This window comes from Aspergillus neoniger, assembly GCF_003184625.1.
Source record: "Aspergillus neoniger CBS 115656 unplaced genomic scaffold BO87scaffold_1, whole genome shotgun sequence".
NCBI lineage: Eukaryota > Fungi > Ascomycota > Eurotiomycetes > Eurotiales > Aspergillaceae > Aspergillus > Aspergillus neoniger.
Genome location: NW_020291129.1, coordinates 1,170,458 through 1,190,329, shown reverse-complemented (window position 1 = coordinate 1,190,329; position 19,872 = coordinate 1,170,458). Strand labels below are relative to the sequence as shown.

Below are 19,872 nucleotides of genomic sequence, written 5' to 3'. Positions count from 1 at the left end.
AGCGGCCAAAACTGGGGCGGATTCGGCAGCGGCGGCCTCTGTATGGCCCATTGGCCAGGTTCTCTGGCCCAGTGATTGCTAAACGTCCGAGCCTTATGAATGGTCCGGGTCGAGTTCGTTCGACACACGGCCAATTATTGAGGGTGGATATGGATGGGCTCTGGCTTTGGAACGGGGCTTGACTTGGGATTTTCCCCCCTGCTGCGCCCGGGAGGGGAATTATGCGCCTCCCCCCCATGATGCATTTAAGTAATAATCTAAGTACGGATGACTGACATTGACTTGACTTGCTTTGTTCGGTCCCTGACAGAATTAGGATGGGGATCGCTTGATGTCCACTCCCGATACGGCAATTCCTTTGATACCTGTCCCACCTCTTTTGCCTCGGTGGAGGAAGAGATCATCAAGTCGGAAACTTTTTTGCCCTACGTACTTTTCTTTTTCCTTTTTTTTTTTAATTCTTGATTCAGTTTGAAATTAACGGGCGGAGTCCGCCAATACGCCACACCAGACACATTATTATTAACGGTATTGATATTACCAGTATTATCATGCTGCCTACCGACCAGTGCTATTCTTACCCCACCCACCTCATGCCAAAAATAACCCTTGACAAGTCTCTCTCTGCTTAGGAGGGGATGAGACATCCATGCAAGGCCGCTAATGGATTTCTAAAACATCAGTGGATAGTTACAGAATGGCTGGCTGAAGATAATAATAGTAAGAAAGATAAGGAAAATAAGCACCCTGTCAACATAATCACTGCTATTTCGAACCCAATCAATCGGTCTCCATACGGTTTCCTTCAGCCGAATCCTTAACATGATCCCGAACGCCTTGGAGGAATGCCTCAACAGCATCACCACCACCCAATGGAACCCCTCCTCTACGCATAAATCCTCCATTTGCAACCGGAATTTTTAGAGCCTCGCTGATGCTCGGTAATCCACCATCTCTGATCGCCATCGTCAAGCTTGCTAGACTCTGCGCAAATTGAGGTGAGTGTAGAACTTTGCGCAGAATCTCCTTCTTTTGCGTCAGTTCGAGCGATCCCAGGGCGGCTTGAGCGATGTCCGGGTCCTGATCAGCTGCCGCGGCTTCCTCGAGGTCATTGTCCTGCGCTAGGAGAAGCAGCGACGGCGGCAGGAAGCTCAGGAGGTTGTCAACCGTTTGTTCGTCCGCAGATTCCAAGAAGGGCAATGTAGTCGAGGTTGTAAGTAGGTCTTGCAGAGTAGTGAAAGGTCTCTCGGGGTCTTGGGATTGCCGCGAGCCCCCATGCAGCGACTGCAGGAAGCTCTGCACGACAGATGAAGGATCCGAGTCAGCGGCGGCCCTGTGAGCCAAGAATGCTAGTTAGCTTGGATCCATGAAGGGGAAGGCCTATAATCGTGACCAAAATATCCGAGCATATTGAATATCTCGGCTAGTAAAGTTCAAGACTAGAGACAAATAAAACTGTCGAGATATGTACCTACGCTCTTCCACCATCGGCACCACCCTCCCTCGATCCTTGGCCTTCCGCCCGAACATCACCGCCAGTCGCATCCGGACCTGCTCCTCCACTGTTCCCTCCGTGGTTGTGGTTCGGGTCATGGTCCACGCCTTCGACATCCTCCATAGTCTCGTCGTCATCGCCGCCCGAGGGACCGCCTCGGGGAAGGTTGGCGATCTCATGTTCTACATCCACATCTTCACCCTGGAGCAGCCCGTTGACAATCTCTCCTAGCTTAAGATCTCTTTGGCTGAACCAGCTCGGGTTTCCGTCCTCATGCTGAGACTTGGATTGTAGCCAGAAGAGGTACCGTTGGGAGCTGGAGGAGAACTTCAAGACGTAGATACGACCATTGGTAGGTGCTGTAGAGTCGACAGGCTTGTAAGGTAAGAAGCAACCATCCGAGGGAACCATTACCAGGTCGAGCTCGGGTTCCGTGTGGGGAGCAGATCTGGGGCGCCAGCAAAAGTGTACCAGCTCATCTTCGGAGTAGAGATAGATGTAACCGGGGGTGGGCTTGGGCTTGACGACGGAGGTTTCACCGGACGTCTATCAGAGAAAGGTTTCGATAAGCAATATGTTGATAGAGATGCAATGAAACAGTGACGGGTGGGAGGAAGCTTCATATTCAACTAACCTCGAGGTCACAGATACCCGCTTTGAAGGTAATGATCGGAGCTATAGACATGGTGTAATATGGCGTAGGCTAAGGGAAGGTAGCAAAAAAGACTGTTGAAAATATACACAGATTCTCTAAGCTAGAACTTTGATGATAAGCGCACACCAACGATGCGGCAAAGAAACTGTAGGTTGTGGATTGACGGAAGAAGCTGCTGAAGCAGTAATGTACGTCAGTTCGTCACCCGCAAACAAGTCGGCAGGTAACGTGATGAAGATTGGAGGGAGCTTGGGTTTCTGCGGAATTGGTATTTACGGGTGGCCGGAAAGGCGGACGGCAAAAAAGACACGTGTTCTGCCTGAGGCCACAAAAGCAGCGGTTATCGGGCTATCGCTATCAAAGGGGCGCCGAATCGGCACTAGCGCCTTTCGGCTAGGGCTCGCGTCCACACAAACTCACACTTTCCCGTCCTGGGGCGCAAGTAGCAAGTCACACATCAACTCCAACAACCACCCGCCGTCGACAACCACCACCCTCCCCCTACATTCTTTTCAGACCACCTTCGTCCCCAGCAGCCAATATGTCGGACTCTACTGTTGGCCAGACGAAGCAGTTTGGAAAGGGCCAGAGGACCGTCCCTCACCCGGCCCAGAAGGCCCAGAAATGGTACCCCGTTGATGACGAGTCGCAGCCCAAGAAAGTCAGTACCACACCCTGTGCAAGAGCCAGAAAATGAGATGGAAAAAGATGCGGTTTCGTTATGAACAAATGCGACGGGTTTGCGCTGGTCATTGGGAAAGATTGAACTTTTTTATAAAAAAGCGGAAGATTTGGAGGACAAGTCAAAGATTCAGGGCCAGTGTTCTATACCGCATGAGTTGATAAGGAAATCGCATCTTGGAGAAATCGGGGCCCCGGAATCCGAAATGGGCAAGAAGGAATTGGAACAGGCATTCTGACATGGTTATTTTATATACATATAGGTCCGCAAGGCTATCCGTCCCGCTAAGGTCCGCGAGAGCCTCCAGCCCGGTACCGTTCTGATCCTCCTCGCCGGCCGCTTCCGTGGAAAGCGTGTCGTTCTCCTCAAGCACCTCGAGCAGGGTGTTCTCCTCGTCACCGGTCCCTTCAAGATCAACGGTGTCCCCCTCCGCCGTGTCAACGCTCGCTACGTGATCGCCACCAGCACCCGTATCGACATCAGCGGTGTTGACGCCCAGACCCTCGAGAAGGTCTCCGCTGCCGACTACTTCACCAAAGAGAAGAAGGCTGAGAAGAAGACCGAGGAGGCTTTCTTCAAGCAGGGAGAGAAGCCCCAGGTATGTGCACATACACACCCGTGGTTTGGCTCTTCCTCCGAGAGGAGTCCAACCTATACGGAAGTGGCCGGATGAATACTGATATAGCGATTTTTCTCAATCAACAGAAGAAGGTTGTTGCCAGCGCTCGCGCTAGCGACCAGAAGGCCGTTGACCAGTCCATCCTCGCCTCCGTCAAGAAGGAGGCTTTCCTCGGAAGCTACCTGGCCAGCACCTTCAGCCTCCGCAACGGCGACAAGCCCCACGAGATGAAGTGGTAGATGTGTGACGCGGCGGCCGCGGGTTCGGTAGTTATTGTGGAGGAGTCCTGCGAGGGGCGGCGGCTAGAAACTCCCTTTTCAATCTTTTGCAAGCAACTGGTCGAACTCCACAACCGGCACTTGCAAAAGGAAAAGGGGGGTCGCAGGAGGAAACAGCTCATGAAGTATATGTAACTCGATTCGAGCCTCATGTTTGCTTAGGATTGCGGTTTTTTTTAATGCCGAGGTTAAAAAAGGAAAGGAAAAACCGGTTGTTATTTCATACTTGATCTCCCCCTCAAAACTGAACTGTCTTCCTCCAGCAATTCTGGCCGTTTGCACAATCCCCCCCTTCTTGCAGTCGATAACTTTGAGCCGAAATGAAAAGAAAAAAAGAAGAATACCATTTCCAGCTGTTCAATTTTATGTTACTACACTCTGTTCACTACGACTATTCCAATATCTTTCAATATCAGGTTCGGGCGGAAAAATATCAAAAGAATTGGGCATTTTTATTATATCGACGATCCACTACTATTCTTCCGGGGTAGATCAAGTTGTAGTTGATCATTCATGTCTATGATACATGACGGTATGATAGTACTAGGTAGTATACTTTGTGTGTGTATCGACTACTGCTACCACTTATCTATTGGTAACTAGACATTGCCGCGATTCCGAATGCAACCCCAGCCCCACATGCACATTCACATTCACACTGATAACGATAACATTCCAAAAAATACTGGATAGATAGCAGCTCCTCTATGAAACACCAGACCAATCCCAGCCAAATCGAACCAAACTCCCTGCCAGACAAGATCACCCATAGCACGCAAATAACATCAGAAATAGCATCACTTCATAAGATACATGATCCATAAGCACATAACAATGAACCAACCAACCCCACACACCAAAGATATACTTAACAACATAATATATATCTCCCCACACCGCCTCACAACAACTGCCTCAACTTCTTCTTATGCTTCCTCTGTGTCTTCTTAGCATGCGAGTCCAAAGCCTCCTGCACCTTGGCCTCAAAAATCTCCTTTTCCCTAAGAACAGGCGTAGGCTCATCGCCCTCATCTTCTGTCTCGGTGATCAGCGCTTCACCCTCCTCTTCGCTAATCGTAGTCTGACAAAACCAATCCGCAATACCCCACGGGCCAAAATTCCCGGCCGCGCGATTCAAAAGATGCTTCTCTACTCGGCGAGCGATCCCGCCCAGGAGGAAGAAGTCCATCGGCATGGCAGAGTATCCGGAGTAAGCGAGAGTCTCTTCCAGCGAGACGATGCTCAAGTACATGGCGTAGGTGATCATGTGGAGGCGGAGGAAGACGGCGGGGAGTAATGTGGGGACGGCATTACCGAGGAGGTAGGGAATAGGGTGGTCATAATGGGCGGTGGAAGGGTAGGGCGCGTGAAGCGAGTGGTACCAGGTTTGGTGGAGGGAGGAGATGTAGCGCGTGATGCGGTATCTGTCGTTATGGAGGATGAAGCGGTGGATGGTGTATGCGAGGATCTGGGAGTCGCGCGCGCGTGATTAGTGAATGTCGTTGCGGCTGATCGCCAACATTGGGAGTGTAAACATTTCGAGACAGAACTTACCTCTCGGAGTAGTAGGACACAGGCGAGGTGGAAGGCAATGTTCCAAGGTATGATCGGGATCGAGAAGGATACTTTGAGGGCACTGCGCGTATTGAAATACCCGATGCGAAGAGTTTCAATGGTAGCTTGCACGGCGATGCTTATGAAAATGTTGAGGAATGACCATCCTACGACTTTGAGCTCTCGACCCCGGACTCCTCGTCGCTTGCTTCCAGTCGGGAGACCCTGTTCACCATGCGCCTTGAGCAGCACGGCGGCTGAGGGGACAAGCGCATCGAATAGAAAGAGCAGCGCCGAGGGGAAGATATAGAACAGCAGTCGCACGCCTATGGAGCCGAACAGCTCAACCTTGAATGGGGAATGCGACAGGATGAGTGTCGTCCATGTCATATAAAAGAAGATCAAATTAAAGGTGGTGTAGGAGGGGGTGTAGGTGAAGAGACAGAAGAACAGAGCTGGGAGAGCCAAGACCCGATTCATGGTGTCGACGGCGATCGGAAGCTGTTGAGGGTTCTGAAGAATAACGATCTAGCGGCGGGATCTTAGTATCTAACATCCCTTGCATGCTTTCGCAGGCGCATCTTATATAGTGGGACTAGGGACAAAGGCGCAAAGTAGAAGAAAGTTTTGAGGTTGTCGAAGTGAAAGCCAGCCGCAGGAACAATGGAAGAGCAAAGTGCCTGCAGCAGCCGCCCGACGTCACGACCCACTAGCCCTAAAATGGCGCCTCGCTTTGTCAACTCTGCGGCTATTTTCGGCGGCGGACAAAGGACCCATCCAAGCATTCGATGGAGGTTCCAGACCTACCAGTAGCTTCAAAGGCTTCGTTCGTTGCAAGTGTATCCCGATCGGTCTACGCCTTTCCGTTCTACAGAGGATTCAATCCCTGCTCCGAGCTCCGAGATTACAGTACAGCCTATGGAGTCTGGCCGTCAAAGTAGAACGTAAAGACAGTGGAACAATGATGATATTGAAATCAATGATCAATCGGGAATTTTCAGTACATGATACTCCAGGCGAACATAATAATGGTCATAAGGATAAAGAGGCACGCTCAGGGTATCTAACGCATACACCAAACGACGACACACAAAGCATAGCAAGACCCCCATCGATTACTCTCTCCGGCGACCAGGGACGCCGTGCTTCTCACCCCAGCTCCAGGCCTGCCTCCTGAGATCGGGGCTCACATGCAAGAACAACAAGTTGCTGAGCCAGCCAGTGAACGTATCCTTAATGAAGGAGTTCCGCTGGCTGCCTCCGAGCGCTGATCCCTTCATGACATCGCCAACGAACATCGTGGTGATCATGTACTCACCCCTCTCCAGGGCCTTGATCGCAATGTTTGCAACTTCTATAGGTGTCTGTGGCTTATCAGCAGCCTCCAGCTTCTTGGTCAAATCCGGCTTGAGCTTCTGTTCGTTGTCGAATCCAGGGCTGAGAATGCCCATGGGGAAGACGGTATGGATCTTGACGTCCGTAGCTGGAGCCTCCGAGCGGCACTTGTCGGCGCGAGAACCGTTATACATCTCAATTTCTTGGCTGAGAGTATCAGACAATGAGCGAATTGCAGCTTTGGCAGGTGAGTAAGGGGCATAACCAGCAATGGGCACGAATGCGAGGGTAGAGCATGTGAAGATGAGGTGTCTAGGAGGTAGCGGCATTTGCTGGCTGGGAGTAATGGGTACAAGCCACCGTCTCAAGATTGCATGAGCAGTGTTGGCAGCTGTCCAGTACACCGTATCCATTTGGTCCCTCAATGTCTGTACGGGGGTCTCCGCAAAGAAGCCGGGACTGCAGTATCCTGCACAGCACCATACGATATCGGGGGATTGTCCGTGGTTCCATTCGGTGACTTCGGCCATGACACGGTCACACTCGGCAGCATTGGTCAGGTCTGCACAGATGTAGTGGAATCTCTGCCGCTCGGCTTCAGCCGCGGCACCCTTTAAGAACATTATGAATTAGCTGAAATTCACCCTGAGACCAAACGTCGACTTACCTTGACAGTCTCAACGGCATCCTGGAGCTTCGACTCCGTGCGTGCGACGAGCACAACATTGGCACCCTTCTCGGCAAGCTGGCAAGCCACGGCCTTGCCCATCCCCTCCGAACCTCCCGTGATAACAACGGTCTAAAGAAAAGGTTAGCCGACTATGCCACAGGCAAGAAGTTAGAGGGAACAATGGAAACATACCCTGCCCTGAACGACGAACTGGTTACGACCGAATCCGAACATTTTGCTAGCAGAGTATAGGAATAGTCCGCAAAGAATGGTATAAATTCCCAGCGTCGTCGGGGAAGAGTCGTAGAAGATGGTGGGTATCAGAGGATGCATAGGAAAGAAGAAAGAGAAAAGACTTTGGGGGAGAGAAAAGAAAAGACAAGTGTCTGGGGCTGTTCGAGGCTTCCTGTTCTGGGACAATGGCGGATGAGGGGAGAAGGAAGCGGTATTCTTGTTGCTTTTTAAGTAAGATGATAGTTCCAGATAGGAAGGCGCGATCCTCCGCGGAACATGGGCCCACCAAACATTGCAAACACCCAATTGGGGACTAGTGTCTTCCGGGCGGTGAGAATGTCCCTCCCAAATTTTTATTGCGAAAGTTTATCGATTCGCTGCGGAGGATTTGGTCCGTACTAGCAATTCCTCCTCTCACTTCTTCATACACAATTTATCATGGGTAAAAAGAGAAAGGCTGGCGGCCGCCCTGCGGCCCCCAAGGCGGACAAGCATGGCCCGCACAAATTCCACATTGAGGAGCGATTCGATGATTCGGAGGATGAGTTCCAGACCGGTCGCGACCAGATCCTGCTGGAAGAGGCGCCGGAAGCAAAGAGACGTCGGAGGGTGGCTGAGGAAGGTTGGTTGCACAAGGCGCATGCTGTGTGTATGTTTTAACTAACGGGATACGCTTCTAGAGGAGCTTCTCCAGGCATCGGATGAAGAAATCATGGGATACGATGACGAGGACGACGAGGATGATCTAGATATTGATGATGAGGAAGACTTTGACGAAGGCGATGACTACGATGAGGACGACATGGATGGTGTTCAGTCAAAATCCAAGTCGAAGCGCGGCGGCAGTCCGGGATCTGAAGACGACGAAGAAGGTATCGCCGCTTGGGGCTCTTCCAAGAAGGATCTTTACAGTGCGGATCAGATCGAAACGGAAGCAGACGCTCTTGAAGAGGAGGAGGAAGCTAAGCGACTTCAGCAGAAGCATCTGCAGGCCATCAATGAGGAAGACTTCGGCTTCGACGAATCTGAATGGGTCGAAACCGGCAAGGACCAGAAGGATGCAGAGGATGGCGGTGAGGTGACAGAGGTTCTCCCGCAACTGGAGATTACGGAAGATATGAGCGAAGAGGAGAAATTGAAGATACTCAAGTCCAGATATCCCGAGTTCGAGCCCCTAGCGAAAGACTTCGCCGACCTCCAGTCCACGCATCAGGCCCTCGCCAAGGCCGCTCAAAGCTTCAATGCCAACGATGACTCCGAAGATGCTCCGGAATCCGCACCGGTTACCGTCGTCAAATTCCGCGCTCTGTCCGCTTACCTTGGTACGATCGGCATGTACTTTATGCTCCTGACCTCTTCCACCGACGACTCCGGAAAGCCTGCTCCACTATCGCCTGCTCAGCTACGAGCCCACCCCATAATGGGATCCCTAGTCAAGTTCAGAAAACTCTGGGAGACCGTCAAGAACCTCAGTGAACCCGAGCCGGAGGAATCCGAAGCCGAGGACGACTCCGAAGTTGACGAAATCATGGCCGACGCACCCACGCCCAAGCAAAAGAGCAAGAAGGGCGAGGAGCAATCTTCCAAGAAGAACAAGAAGAAGGCAGAGAAGGTATCCAAGGCACAGCGCGCCGCCGAAGCAGCACAAGCCGAGGCAGAGGCACGACGAGCAGAGCGACTCCGACAGACCGAAGCCAACCTCGCCGACCTCTCGAAGCTCGTTTCTGGATCGAGCAAGAAACGCGCCGCCCAGAAGACCAAGTCGACCAAGGAAGCCGACGACTCCGACTTCGGTGACGAAGACGCTCTCACAGCCAAGGAAGCCGAAGAGAAGGCCAAGCAGAAGCGCTCTCTCCGGTTCTACACATCTCAACTCGCCCAGAAAGCCAACAAGCGTAACGCAGCCGGTCGTGACGCAGGTGGTGATGCAGATCTACCTTACCGTGAGCGTCTAAGGGACCGCCAAGCCCGCCTTAACGCCGAAGCCGAGAGACGTGGTAAACAGAAACTGAAGGACTCCGAGCAGCTAGGCGGTGACAGTGACGAGGAAGACCACCGGGTCGCCAAGCAGCTCCGCGGCGACGAAGGGTCCGACGATGACGACTACTACGACATGGTCGCGGCTCGCGGCAAGCAGCGCAAGGACGACAAGAAGGCACGCGCCGAGGCCTACGCTGCTGCGGCTCGTGAAGGCGGTCACGTTGAGATCCAGGAACAGGTCGGATCCGATGGCAAGCGTGCCATCACCTACCAGATCGAGAAGAACAAAGGTCTTGCACCCAAGCGCAGCAAGGACTCTCGCAACCCTCGTGTCAAGAAGAGAAAGAGATTCGAGGAGAAGAAGAAGAAGCTCGGCAGTATTCGCCAGGTATACAAGGGTGGTGAAGGTCGTGGTGGATATGGTGGTGAACTTACGGGTATCAAGAAGAACGTTGTTAAGAGTGTTAAGCTCTGATTCTAGTTCTTCTGGTTCTGTTTCTTGGTACTGCGGTAGCACAATTGGAGACATACATTACGGGCGTTCAATGTGTGCGAAAATGGGACTTTGTGTGTATATAGATAATTTTCTTCCCGATGATACAAACTTTTGTCTGACTGTTGATAATATTGCTGTAAGTCAGCTTCCACTAGTAACGTAGACTGGCTGTAGCATAAACCATTGAATTAAAGAAGGCCATAAAGGCACCGGATAGTCCACGCAGGTACTATTAGTACCACTGGTGCTTGATTCATACTAGTTGTCAGTAGTCTGTGCCGATAACAGTCGTTGAGGTGGACCATTAGCCGTTCGGGTGAAGATATATAAACTCGGCTGGCAGTCAAGAACTTCCCGCACCAGATCCGTTGAACAATTTCTCCAGCCTATCACTCATCAATTCAACATCACAAGACGCAGACAGATCCAATGACAAGAACTCCCTCGCTAATCTTCCCTTGAAGCAAAACCAGTTAGCTTTTCGTTTCTCAACCGGGGGACCACAAGTAGATAGACAAGTATATCTTACTGCATCATCCAGAGCCTGCGTCTCTTGAGCCGAAAGGACAGCGCAAGCGGCAATCAGATTTTCACCACGAGCAGATAGTGAGGCAATCTGGTCTGCTCGATCGACAATAGTCTGGCTGATACCGTTCATCGCGGCACATCTATATCGTGCTCAGTTAGAGCATAAACCTGGATCCTTGATTCTTCCAGAACGCACATTGTCCCAAAGCTTTGATCGCTTCGTCCTAGGCGGAAACTATGCCATGCGTCTTAGTCTCTCCTGCCAATGACCGTCGTGCGAGTGTTGGCGCTTTACTTATAGAGATAGGTGAACTGGTCTTCAGCCTCACCGGGTTCTTCATGCACACGGACCTCCATGTGGCCGAGTTGTAACCGCGGTCTAGGTTTGAGATAACCGTTCGCGAGAATCTCATGAAAATGTGTTGCAGCTATGACTTTGGGAGCATCTTCGCGGTTTAGTAAATGTTCGAGGACTCCACATGCCAGTCCAATGCCGTCTAAGAGTGTCAGGTTCTAGCTGTTTATTCGGACATGCAGGTACACGAACCATTCTCATTGGTGCCTTTGCCGAATTCATCTATCAACAGCAGACTACGGCCGGTTACCTGCTTCAGGTCAAAGGATAGCTGCTGCAGATCGTTCATGAAGGTACTTTGTATCTGTGACACAAGTTAGATTTCTTAGTATAATAGTCGACTCACCAGCATACCTGGGAGACGCTATCTTGAGTGTTTGACTTGACCAGGATTTTGTCGACAATCCCAAGCTCTGCACTTTCAGCTGGCACAAAGCTATACCCTTGAGTATAATAGTCTTGGATCGTTCGAACCAGCGTTACATACCTTCCCACCTGCGCTAGATAGACAATGAGAGCTACCTGCATAGCACTTCATTAGCTAGTATTAATGGATGCCGGGGAAGGAGCTCACCTGCTTCATGTATACGCTCTTCCCAGAATAATTCGGCCCTGTAAGTAGTAGCATGCTTGGTCCATAGTCACTTTCGTGTGGGTTGGATGTCAAGTGAAGAGACCCCAACGGCTCTCCCTGTGTCCTTCTACCAACCAAGAAGGTATCATTGGGCACATAAGACGAAACCGTAAGCTCCTGTAGGATGTGTCTACCCTTGTATTAGCTCTCTGGCCACGCTAACGCGCCAATTGTCTTACCTGCCGCCTCTGATCTTGATAACATCTCCTTCCACCATCTTAGGGCGCACCAATTTGTAAAAGCTAGCCGCTTGAGCCATTGCAAGAAGACTGTCACAAATAAGATAATCTCGTCAATCGTCGGCATCCATCTTTTACCTGTCTATTTGCCCACATATATCTGATGCTTCCAAAAGCACCGTCTCATATTGAAGTACCCTTTGCGCGAGATCATAAACTATCTCGATCTCCTTCTCTAATAAGACTATCAGCTGCATTGACCACAATAGCGCATTGAAAACCGAAGACAAACCACAGATTATGCCATAGATGTCACCTAATTTCTCATCAATCTCCCTCATCCTGAAGTCCTTGAAATAAGCTCTGTTTTCTGTGAAGAACATGAGTTCCCACTCGTCTTCGGCGCCCCTGTAAGCGGCGTCTCCCGCCTCATTGAGAGGAATCGCAATGTTGAAACCGAGTTGCGGGAAGTAAATGACATTGACATCTATGTCGTAGCTCTCGGGAATGGTCGTCGCTATCTCTATCGCAACCTGCTTCAAAAGACTATTCATACCGTCATACCTGTCCTTTATGCGATCCAGCTCCCTGTCTATTCCAGGTTTCACAACGGTTCTGCCCTGTTCCTCAGAGCTATCAATGTCGACCTGATATAGTCAGAATCGGTTGATTTCGGTGAGGAGTATTGTACTTACTATTTCTTGTATCATTCTTCCGACTTTGTACAATTGAGCTGCCTCGAAAGCACGTAGCGCCTGCAACATGGTTAGTCGACTTTCGAGTGAGCGAATCCGATGAGGACCTTGTTATGTAGAGCCAAATTAGCACCATACGAAGTCTCTCGTAAAGCGTCTTGGATGTCAATTCCATAGAAAGCAAACTTATGCCATATTAGCCGGACATCACCACAATGAGAATGCCATGACATACGGCCAGTAAAGTAGCCCACACAGTCGCCTTGAACCCCATAATCTTCCCGCTTCCGGTACTGATGCCTTTTCGAAGGTTGATCATCGCGTATTGGAGGTTCTTAATGTGCTTCAAGCCCTTGACCAGCTTGTCCAATGGATTTAAGTTGTCAGCCCTATGATACACACTGATGAAGGAATTTCGCTCATTGATAACGTCAAGTTCCACGCTCGGTCGGAGGAACATCTGCTTTAGTTTGTTTCTTCCCTGTGGTGTAGATGCAAAGCGCTGGAAGAGACCATAAACTGAAAGCCCTTCCTTTGATGACGTTGACTTTCTTCCTGTGCCCTGATTCACCATGCTGGGATGAGATTCAGATTCCATAATTTGGAGCGAAAGTAAGGTTCTGCCGTTGACAAACCTAATTCGCTGTAAACGAATGCCTCACTGTTTCAAAGAAGATGAAGACTTACATAGATCCGCTTAGAGTGAACATTTCCACGGATGATACTCCGAAGACTCTAGAGGCTCCCTCGTTTAATATCGACATGGAAGCTCGACGCCTTTGTAGATAAGCGAGTATGGCACCGGCACATCCAATCGTCACTGTATTTTCCATATCGATGGAGCCGGACACATGCAGAAGCTTGCCTTCCTGCAATGTGAGGTCCAGATTCTCAGTATCTAATTGTTCACCGTCAACTAACCCACTGTGTGGCACGAAGAACTTGATGCGATGCTCATGTCTTGAAGATATTTCTAAAGCAATCAGTTTGTTCTTTGCATTGGAATAGTTGAATTCTTGCGATGGACGGACGTCAAGTTGGTAGGGGACATAGGAGTGTGTATCTGTAAATATCAGAGATGTCCAATTCTAATAAAACAGCAAAACTATGCTCCGCTAACTGCTAATTTTTTCATCCCATGGTCTTTCTTGGAGGTTGTTTGGATCCACACGGGGAGATATCAAGAGTACAGTAGGCTTCGTCTGGAGGACCACTTCAGACTCGTTAGTCGCCGAAGCATGAGAACAGGGAAGGTCAGACAAACAAGTGTCGATCATATCCTTACTGGAGTGGCGTAGATCGCCTAGGAGGTATAGTTTCTCTTCCAGTGCTGAATAGTAGGAACATCCGACAGTTCCCGAATCTCTCATATCCACTGCCACTATAACTTGTTCAAGCTCATCATCGATGGAGTACTCAAACATGGCACTACCAGATCGAAACTGCTCAGCATTGGTAGAGGTAAGTGTTCTTGCTCTTAGTGTCTCTTGTGAAGTGGGAGGCAAGTTGCCTGAAGTCATCGGTCGTGGAAAGTCGTCTTGATTGGACGAGAGATTGAAAGAGTCGACATGTCGGGGATGTGTCGTACGCTTTCTTTTCGTTCGTGGCTCCATAATGCATGGGTGACTGCTTTCAGACTGAGCAAGTGTCTGCTAGGAGGTTCATCCTATGAGGCGCGGGACATGGGAGAACACGCCTTCAAAGCGGCATGACTTTACCAGATCAAGTGACAGCCCTGAAAATTTACAACACCGAGGAAATAACGGAATGGAAATTCTTTAGTAAATATGTACAATTTAGTCGTCACTTATGATACACTGATTATGCTATGATACATGAGTAAGAGTAGAGATCAAGTCATACAAGGTCATCATCTTAACACCTTTTCCAGACAATAGCGCCGAATACCCAAATATAAGAAAGAGCAAAGTGCGTAATGAGTCTTAGGAACTTTCAGTTTCTGTCGTCACCGGAGCTTCTGCTGCTACTTCAAGCCCACTCTTATCGGCATTGAACGTGACACGAGCAGTTTGCCCAGAAGTGACTTCGCCGCGAATGATCTTATCAGCCAGCTTGTTGCCGATTTCTTTGGCGATCAAGCGGTTAAGGGGCCGGGCTCCGTATTTGGGATCGTATCCCTTCTCACAAAGCCAGTCTTTGATCTCGTCATCAACCTTCAGAATCATTCGGCGGTCGTCGAGACGTGATTGCAGCTCCTTCACTCTGATATCGACAATATCCCTCAGAGCGTCGCGGGACAACCTCTTGAAAATGATGAATTCGTCGATACGGTTGAGGAACTCCGGCGGATAGGCCGATTGTACAACATCCATAACCGACTTTTTGGTTTCAGGCGCAAGCTCGTTCTCACCACCTTCCTTGTAGGGGTGCAAAGGATCGGCGCCTACAAGAATGTCGGCACCGAGGTTCGATGTTAGAACAATGAGAGTATTCCTGAAGTCAACCTTGTGGCCCTGAGAATCCGTGAGGAACCCTTCATCTAGGACTTGCAAGAGCAAGGCAGAGATGTCGCGATGCGCCTTCTCGAACTCATCAAATAGCAGAACCGCGTAGGGCTTCCTCCTCACGGCCTCTGTGAGTTGACCGGCGTCATCGTATCCAACGTAGCCGGCCGGAGAGCCGATCAAGCGACTAATAGTGTGCTTTTCTTGGAATTCGCTCATGTCGAACCGAACAACAGCCGTCTCCGTGGAGAACAGGAACTCGGCCATCTTCTTGCAGAGCTCTGTCTTGCCAACACCCGTAGGACCGAGGAACATGAACGAGGCGAGGGGTCGGTTTTCGCCGCTAAGCCCTGCTCTTTGCATGCGGACTGCATTTGCGACTGCCGAAAGAGCATCGTCCTGACCACGAACGGATTGACGTAGAGTGTCTTCCATTTTGATGAGCTTCTCCACCTCACCGGCCATTAGCTTGTTGACAGGTATACCTGTAGTCCGAGAGACCACGTTTCCAATATCATCGGCGGTGACGGAGTCGTGAATGAGACTAGTCTGGGCCTTTGTGGCTTGCTCTTCACCTTCTTTGGGAAGTTTGGCTTCGAGAGTAGGAATGGTGGCATATCTCAGTTCACCCGCCTTTGCAAAGTCTCCTTCTCTTTGAGCTTTCTCCAACTCGAAGCGAGCACGCTCCAGCTCCTCTTTGGCACGCTTGAGCTCTTCGATTTCCGATTTCTCCTTCTCCCATACCTCGGTCAATTTTCTCGCTTCTTCTTGTTTAACCTTCAGATCTTCCTGTAGTTTGTCTCTTCTTTCGCGGCTACTGACATCGGTCTCCTTGCGAAGTGACTCCAGCTCAATTTGAATGGTAGTTATATCACGATCAAGCTCTCTGATCACATCGGGCTTTGACTCCTGCTGTAGTCGTAAGGCGGACGCCGCTTCGTCGACCAGATCGATAGCCTTGTCGGGAAGGAATCGGTCGGTGATGTATCGGTTGCTGTAAGTTGCTGCCGCCACCAAAGCACCATCCGTGATCCGAACACCATGGTGCACTTCATACTTGTTCTTGATACCACGCAGAATGGATATGGTAGCGGCAACCGAGGGCTCCCCGACCTGTATAGGCTGGAATCGTCTAGCCAAAGCCACGTCCTTCTCAATCAATCTGTATTCGTTCAAAGTCGTAGCACCACAGCATTGTAGCTCACCGCGAGACAATGCCGGTTTCAGAAGGTTGCTGGCGTCGATACTGCCTTCGGCCTTTCCCAAGCCAAGCAAGGTATGAAGCTCGTCAATGAAGAGGATCACACCCCCTTGCGCATCCTCGACCTCCTTAAGGACAGATTTCAACCGTTCTTCGAAGTCACCTCTGAATTTAGCACCAGCAATGAGAGACCCCAGATCCAGAGAAATAACACGTTTGTCCTTAATGCTCTCGGGAACGTCTCCTTGAACAATTCTCTGCGCCAAACCCTCCAAGACAGCAGTCTTTCCGGTACCCGCAGCTCCGATCAGAACGGGGTTGTTTTTGGTTCGTCTGGAGAGAACCTGAATGGTGCGATGGATTTCGGCATCACGTCCAATGACCGGGTCCAACTTGCCTGCCTTAGCCCTGGCTGTGAGGTCGACACCGAATTGTTCCAAGGCCGACTTTTCTGGTTCACCACCAAGGTTCATGCGATGGGTACCTCCGGGAGGATGAGGGCGACCATTGGCATAAGTGCGTACAGGCAAGACGGACGGGAGCCGGGCGACATTCGTGATCCGGGTGGGCGCAAGTAGACGCAATGTCTGAGAAGGTTGAAGAAGGCGGTTCGATGACGGTAGGGAGGATGGTCGGAGAAGTCGACCCCGAGCGAGTTGTAACCTTGACGACATGATAAAACAGCCGACCGTGTGCACAGTTGGGTGTGAAAGCAAAAGGTACAACACTGCAGATCTTCAAACCAGCTCCCGATATAGCTGGGGAGACCTATATACCTCGCCGGGACAGGCGGCCAGCCGATTGCCTCACAGGCGTCGCGAGGCTTCTCGAAGGCTCCACCGCACGGCGAACGATGAGTGGCGGAAGCTCCCCCAAAAGGGCCAGCTAGCTCCGTCACCGTGGGGTCACATGACCGGCCGGAATGAGGGGCTCAGTTGGTGCCGCCGAAAAATTTCACTACTCGGACCCTCCGCTGAAAAAATACTTCAGAACACCTTTCCCCTCCTATTTATTCCTCCTTTTCTTCTCCTTTCCTTCTACTCACCACACACATCCCCCAAACACACATTCACAATGGGTTTCACTGATCTTGCCTCCGAAGCCGGCCTTACCCGTATGTTCGCACTTTCCCTTTCTTTTTCATCATTTCCCTTTCCAATCTGCTCTCAGCAGTAACTAATGGTACCCCTCAGTTGCCAACAACTACCTGGCTACCAGGAGCTACATTGTTGGGTAAGGCACACCTTTAGGGATCCTTCCCCCCTCCCCCTTTGCATTGGTGCCTTTTGAAAGATTCTTCCTTGTTTGCATGATGAAAAGAAATTGGTCCGTGTTTATGAGGCGGCTTAAGACCCCGCTGCAAGATTAAACACAATGCGAGAAATCGCGCTTCTGATTACTTGGAAAAATTCTTCTTTGCTTTCCGTTTTCCGTCATTCATGAATACCTTCGCTAGCGATGATGGTGGCATAAAGCTAACTGGATTATAGCGATGCTCCCTCCCAGGCCGATGTCGTGACCTTCAAGGCCTTCTCCGGTGCTCCTGACGCCGAGAAGTACCCCCACGCTGCTCGCTGGTACAAGAACATCGCCTCTTTCGAGGCTGAGCACGCCTCCCTCCCTGGCGATGCCTCCAAGCCCTACACTGCCTACGGCCCTGAGTCCACTGAGCTGCCCACCAACCCCAAGGCTGCCAACGACGACGACGACATGGACCTCTTCGGCTCCGATGAGGAGGAGGAGGACCCGGAGGTCGTCAAGGAGCGTGAGGCTCGCCTTGCTGAGTACCGCAAGAAGAAGGAGGCCAAGCCCAAGCCCGTTGCCAAGTCCCTGGTGACTCTCGAGGTTAAGCCCTGGGGTATGTTTCATCTCCATATATCGCATTAATTGTGTATGATTCTAACCAGTCACAGATGATGAGACCAACCTTGAGGAGATGGAGGCCAACGTCCGTGCCATCGAGATCGACGGTCTCGTCTGGGGTGCCTCCAAGTTCGTTACCGTTGGTTTCGGTATCAAGAAGCTCCAGATCAACCTTGTCGTCGAGGACGAGAAGGTCTCCCTCGACGAGCTCCAGGCTCAGATCGAGGAGGACGAGGACCACGTCCAGTCCACCGATGTTGCTGCCATGCAGAAGCTGTAAGCGGAACGTTGTTTAATGATGAAGATAAATGGCGTGATGATGGATTTTCTTATGCTATCCCACGGAAATATACTGTCATGAACTTGAATAACCCAAGCCGACTGGGGACACCCCTCGGCATAACGAATACTAAAAATCAAAAATACCCAATTAATACACTACTGGTGCCGATGTAGCCGATATTTTCGTAGATTAGTAGTTTTACCACTCCTTATAGCAGAAACCACACCAAGTGGGATGAACTGAACAAATGAAATGCTGCCCAATTCAATCAAAACCCGGTTGGGCTTTTGGCGGGGTGGCCGGACCTGAAATTCTTTGCCAAGTGCAGAAGAGGTTCCATTCGTCTACCGTAGAAATCAGTTGCGCAGATTACCACATACAGCTAGCTAACTAACCACCAACTACTAGGTAAGCTACTACTGATAGACCGGCCGGACTCCAAAGCTCACGAGCGAGCCAATCTCGACCACAGTCCCCGTCCACCACTCCGAAACCAATACCTTTCCTAACACCCATTACTTTCTGAATTATCTCAAAAGAGATTGTTACAGACGAAAGAAATCAAAATGGGATTCATCTCCCGCATTATCACACTCTTCGGCCTCGTCCTGCTCGCCCATGCGTACGTTGAACACATCCTACCTACATTGTTCCCTCCGCACTACACCACATCATATCGGATCACTAACAAGACACACACATATAAATACTATAGAGGCTACTCCGCCCACGAACACACCATCCTGTACAGCAACACCGCAAGCACAGCAAGCGGCGGCACCGCCCTCCCGCTCGACATCGTCATCGAAGCCCTCGCATCACTAGTCCTTGTCTCGGCGGGACTTGTCCTCGGCGCAGAAAAGCTCAAGCCGATTAGTTGGAGTGAATGGGCGGGTCAGATTGAGCGCGAAGGTGGCGGGAGGAATCCGTATCGGAGGTTGGAGGAACGGTATGGGTTTTGGGATGTTAGGGTGAGTTTGAACCTATCCTTCTTTCGTGCCTGGAGGATTGGGGATATTGAGCTTATGCTGATGTGTTGGGGTTCTAGGCGAAGAGAAAGGAGTTTGCGGATTGGATGAAGGGGGAGGTTCCTGTTCCTGGTAAGGAATGAGTTGAGGGGATTGGGTTGGTTGGTTGGTTGGGTTTATTGGGTGTGGGAAGGGTGTATTATAGTTGTACGTTTGTGATTGATAAATTGATGGGATTTGGAATGAAAAAGATCTTTGATTGATTTGATATGATTGTTTATGATGGTTTGTCTTGGTGTGTACTTGATTGGGTGTTGGTTGGTTCAGAGAGCTTGATATCAGGCAGTGTGCTTGTTCGGTTTGGTGATCTACCGGTATAAATGTGGTATATCAGGGTGCTATAAGGGCGAGCATGGTATAGTCTCTGAGCATCTATGGCTGGTTCAATCAAGCTGTTATTGAGCAGCGATGGAAAGTGGTGGGAGCAGATAAGATGCTGGCATGAACAGAATACTTAGTGGGGTAGGTTTATGCCTACACAATGCCTACCACTCATACACCAGTCTTCACTGTGACTACAAATACCTCAAGCTCTACAGTCCTACCTACGTGCAGATATGCTCTACGCCATGGGCAAGAAAGTGGGATAGTCCAGAACCGCCCACGCAACGCCCAATACCCACCTGCAACGCGTATACTACCA

General features: G+C 50.5%; 9 protein-coding genes across 9 annotated transcripts; 4 read left to right on the top strand and 5 right to left on the bottom strand.

Moving 5' to 3' along the window:
• Window positions 1–780: 780 nt before the first annotated feature.
• BO87DRAFT_296145 (uncharacterized protein) lies at window positions 781–2,180 on the bottom strand (the record flags this gene model as incomplete). Its single annotated transcript, XM_025618976.1, has 3 exons — window positions 781–1,333; window positions 1,476–2,041; window positions 2,130–2,180. 3 exons carry the CDS (start codon window positions 2,178–2,180, stop codon window positions 781–783), a joined length of 1,170 nt encoding a protein of 389 aa, XP_025485356.1.
• A 502-nt stretch (window positions 2,181–2,682) lies between these two features.
• BO87DRAFT_372018 (60S ribosomal protein eL6) lies at window positions 2,683–4,064 on the top strand. The gene is made up of 3 exons (XM_025622185.1): window positions 2,683–2,811; window positions 3,095–3,430; window positions 3,538–4,064. Exons 1-3 carry the CDS (start codon window positions 2,692–2,694, stop codon window positions 3,688–3,690), a joined length of 609 nt encoding a protein of 202 aa, XP_025485355.1. The 5' UTR covers window positions 2,683–2,691; the 3' UTR covers window positions 3,691–4,064.
• Window positions 4,065–4,432: 368 nt separating this feature from the next.
• BO87DRAFT_323865 (sterol desaturase family protein) lies at window positions 4,433–5,901 on the bottom strand. The gene is made up of 2 exons (XM_025620047.1): window positions 5,284–5,901; window positions 4,433–5,197 (listed from the first exon to the last, which is right to left on the bottom strand). Exons 1-2 carry the CDS (start codon window positions 5,761–5,763, stop codon window positions 4,631–4,633), a joined length of 1,047 nt encoding a protein of 348 aa, XP_025485354.1. The 5' UTR covers window positions 5,764–5,901; the 3' UTR covers window positions 4,433–4,630.
• Window positions 5,902–6,271: 370 nt separating this feature from the next.
• Window positions 6,272–7,742, bottom strand: ksrA (3-dehydrosphinganine reductase). Its single transcript, XM_025620046.1, has 3 exons — window positions 7,481–7,742; window positions 7,286–7,417; window positions 6,272–7,229 (listed from the first exon to the last, which is right to left on the bottom strand). The coding sequence occupies exons 1-3, from the start codon at window positions 7,619–7,621 to the stop codon at window positions 6,399–6,401; spliced, it is 1,104 nt and encodes a 367-aa protein (XP_025485353.1). The 5' UTR covers window positions 7,622–7,742; the 3' UTR covers window positions 6,272–6,398.
• Window positions 7,743–7,913: 171 nt separating this feature from the next.
• Window positions 7,914–10,118, top strand: BO87DRAFT_454668 (something about silencing 10 family protein). Its single transcript, XM_025628574.1, has 2 exons — window positions 7,914–8,144; window positions 8,203–10,118. The coding sequence occupies exons 1-2, from the start codon at window positions 7,961–7,963 to the stop codon at window positions 9,975–9,977; spliced, it is 1,959 nt and encodes a 652-aa protein (XP_025485352.1). The 5' UTR covers window positions 7,914–7,960; the 3' UTR covers window positions 9,978–10,118.
• Window positions 10,114–14,025, bottom strand: BO87DRAFT_454667 (MutS family protein MSH5). The gene is made up of 17 exons (XM_025628573.1): window positions 13,654–14,025; window positions 13,510–13,602; window positions 13,077–13,452; window positions 12,625–13,024; window positions 12,497–12,574; window positions 12,390–12,449; window positions 11,987–12,341; window positions 11,833–11,929; window positions 11,695–11,784; window positions 11,456–11,645; window positions 11,369–11,403; window positions 11,236–11,317; window positions 11,074–11,185; window positions 10,822–11,023; window positions 10,723–10,761; window positions 10,528–10,666; window positions 10,114–10,455 (listed from the first exon to the last, which is right to left on the bottom strand). Exons 1-17 carry the CDS (start codon window positions 14,000–14,002, stop codon window positions 10,342–10,344), a joined length of 2,811 nt encoding a protein of 936 aa, XP_025485351.1. The 5' UTR covers window positions 14,003–14,025; the 3' UTR covers window positions 10,114–10,341.
• A 128-nt stretch (window positions 14,026–14,153) lies between these two features.
• hsp78 (chaperone ATPase HSP78) lies at window positions 14,154–16,796 on the bottom strand. Its single transcript, XM_025622184.1, has one exon. It carries the CDS (start codon window positions 16,526–16,528, stop codon window positions 14,333–14,335), a length of 2,196 nt encoding a protein of 731 aa, XP_025485350.1. The 5' UTR covers window positions 16,529–16,796; the 3' UTR covers window positions 14,154–14,332.
• A 281-nt stretch (window positions 16,797–17,077) lies between these two features.
• On the top strand, window positions 17,078–18,302 carry BO87DRAFT_454665 (translation elongation factor 1 subunit beta). Its single transcript, XM_025628572.1, has 4 exons — window positions 17,078–17,169; window positions 17,249–17,288; window positions 17,546–17,913; window positions 17,969–18,302. The coding sequence occupies exons 1-4, from the start codon at window positions 17,130–17,132 to the stop codon at window positions 18,196–18,198; spliced, it is 678 nt and encodes a 225-aa protein (XP_025485349.1). The 5' UTR covers window positions 17,078–17,129; the 3' UTR covers window positions 18,199–18,302.
• Window positions 18,303–18,614: 312 nt separating this feature from the next.
• BO87DRAFT_372010 (membrane magnesium transporter family protein) lies at window positions 18,615–19,437 on the top strand. Its single transcript, XM_025622183.1, has 3 exons — window positions 18,615–18,823; window positions 18,917–19,172; window positions 19,250–19,437. Exons 1-3 carry the CDS (start codon window positions 18,768–18,770, stop codon window positions 19,310–19,312), a joined length of 375 nt encoding a protein of 124 aa, XP_025485348.1. The 5' UTR covers window positions 18,615–18,767; the 3' UTR covers window positions 19,313–19,437.
• The last annotated feature ends 435 nt before the right edge of the window (window positions 19,438–19,872 follow it).

What these genes read in the sequence shown, in the direction of transcription:
- BO87DRAFT_372018 (XM_025622185.1), top strand. Translation starts at nt 2,692, where the DNA reads ATGTCGGACTCTACTGTTGGCCAGACGAAGCAGTTTGGAAAGGGCCAG. An exon ending in ACGAGTCGCAGCCCAAGAAA is followed by an intron (nt 2,812 to 3,094) that starts GTCAGTACCACA and finishes ATATACATATAG; the next exon opens with GTCCGCAAGGCTATCCGTCC. An exon ending in AGCAGGGAGAGAAGCCCCAG is followed by an intron (nt 3,431 to 3,537) that starts GTATGTGCACAT and finishes CTCAATCAACAG; the next exon opens with AAGAAGGTTGTTGCCAGCGC.
- BO87DRAFT_323865 (XM_025620047.1), bottom strand. Translation starts at nt 5,763, where the DNA reads ATGAATCGGGTCTTGGCTCTCCCAGCTCTGTTCTTCTGTCTCTTCACC. An exon ending in GTGTCCTACTACTCCGAGAG is followed by an intron (nt 5,198 to 5,283) that starts GTAAGTTCTGTC and finishes CGCGACTCCCAG; the next exon opens with ATCCTCGCATACACCATCCA.
- ksrA (XM_025620046.1), bottom strand. Translation starts at nt 7,621, where the DNA reads ATGCATCCTCTGATACCCACCATCTTCTACGACTCTTCCCCGACGACG. An exon ending in AGTTCGTCGTTCAGGGCAGG is followed by an intron (nt 7,418 to 7,480) that starts GTATGTTTCCAT and finishes CCTTTTCTTTAG; the next exon opens with ACCGTTGTTATCACGGGAGG. An exon ending in ATGCCGTTGAGACTGTCAAG is followed by an intron (nt 7,230 to 7,285) that starts GTAAGTCGACGT and finishes ATGTTCTTAAAG; the next exon opens with GGTGCCGCGGCTGAAGCCGA.
- BO87DRAFT_454668 (XM_025628574.1), top strand. Translation starts at nt 7,961, where the DNA reads ATGGGTAAAAAGAGAAAGGCTGGCGGCCGCCCTGCGGCCCCCAAGGCG. An exon ending in TCGGAGGGTGGCTGAGGAAG is followed by an intron (nt 8,145 to 8,202) that starts GTTGGTTGCACA and finishes ATACGCTTCTAG; the next exon opens with AGGAGCTTCTCCAGGCATCG.
- BO87DRAFT_454667 (XM_025628573.1), bottom strand. Translation starts at nt 14,002, where the DNA reads ATGGAGCCACGAACGAAAAGAAAGCGTACGACACATCCCCGACATGTC. An exon ending in TGTGGGCTACTTTACTGGCC is followed by an intron (nt 12,575 to 12,624) that starts GTATGTCATGGC and finishes ATATGGCATAAG; the next exon opens with TTTGCTTTCTATGGAATTGA. An exon ending in CGCAGGCTCTGGATGATGCA is followed by an intron (nt 10,456 to 10,527) that starts GTAAGATATACT and finishes TTTTGCTTCAAG; the next exon opens with GGAAGATTAGCGAGGGAGTT.
- hsp78 (XM_025622184.1), bottom strand. Translation starts at nt 16,528, where the DNA reads ATGAACCTTGGTGGTGAACCAGAAAAGTCGGCCTTGGAACAATTCGGT.
- BO87DRAFT_454665 (XM_025628572.1), top strand. Translation starts at nt 17,130, where the DNA reads ATGGGTTTCACTGATCTTGCCTCCGAAGCCGGCCTTACCC. An exon ending in ACCAGGAGCTACATTGTTGG is followed by an intron (nt 17,289 to 17,545) that starts GTAAGGCACACC and finishes ACTGGATTATAG; the next exon opens with CGATGCTCCCTCCCAGGCCG. An exon ending in TCTCGAGGTTAAGCCCTGGG is followed by an intron (nt 17,914 to 17,968) that starts GTATGTTTCATC and finishes AACCAGTCACAG; the next exon opens with ATGATGAGACCAACCTTGAG.
- BO87DRAFT_372010 (XM_025622183.1), top strand. Translation starts at nt 18,768, where the DNA reads ATGGGATTCATCTCCCGCATTATCACACTCTTCGGCCTCGTCCTGCTC. An exon ending in CTCGTCCTGCTCGCCCATGC is followed by an intron (nt 18,824 to 18,916) that starts GTACGTTGAACA and finishes TAAATACTATAG; the next exon opens with AGGCTACTCCGCCCACGAAC. An exon ending in ATGGGTTTTGGGATGTTAGG is followed by an intron (nt 19,173 to 19,249) that starts GTGAGTTTGAAC and finishes TTGGGGTTCTAG; the next exon opens with GCGAAGAGAAAGGAGTTTGC.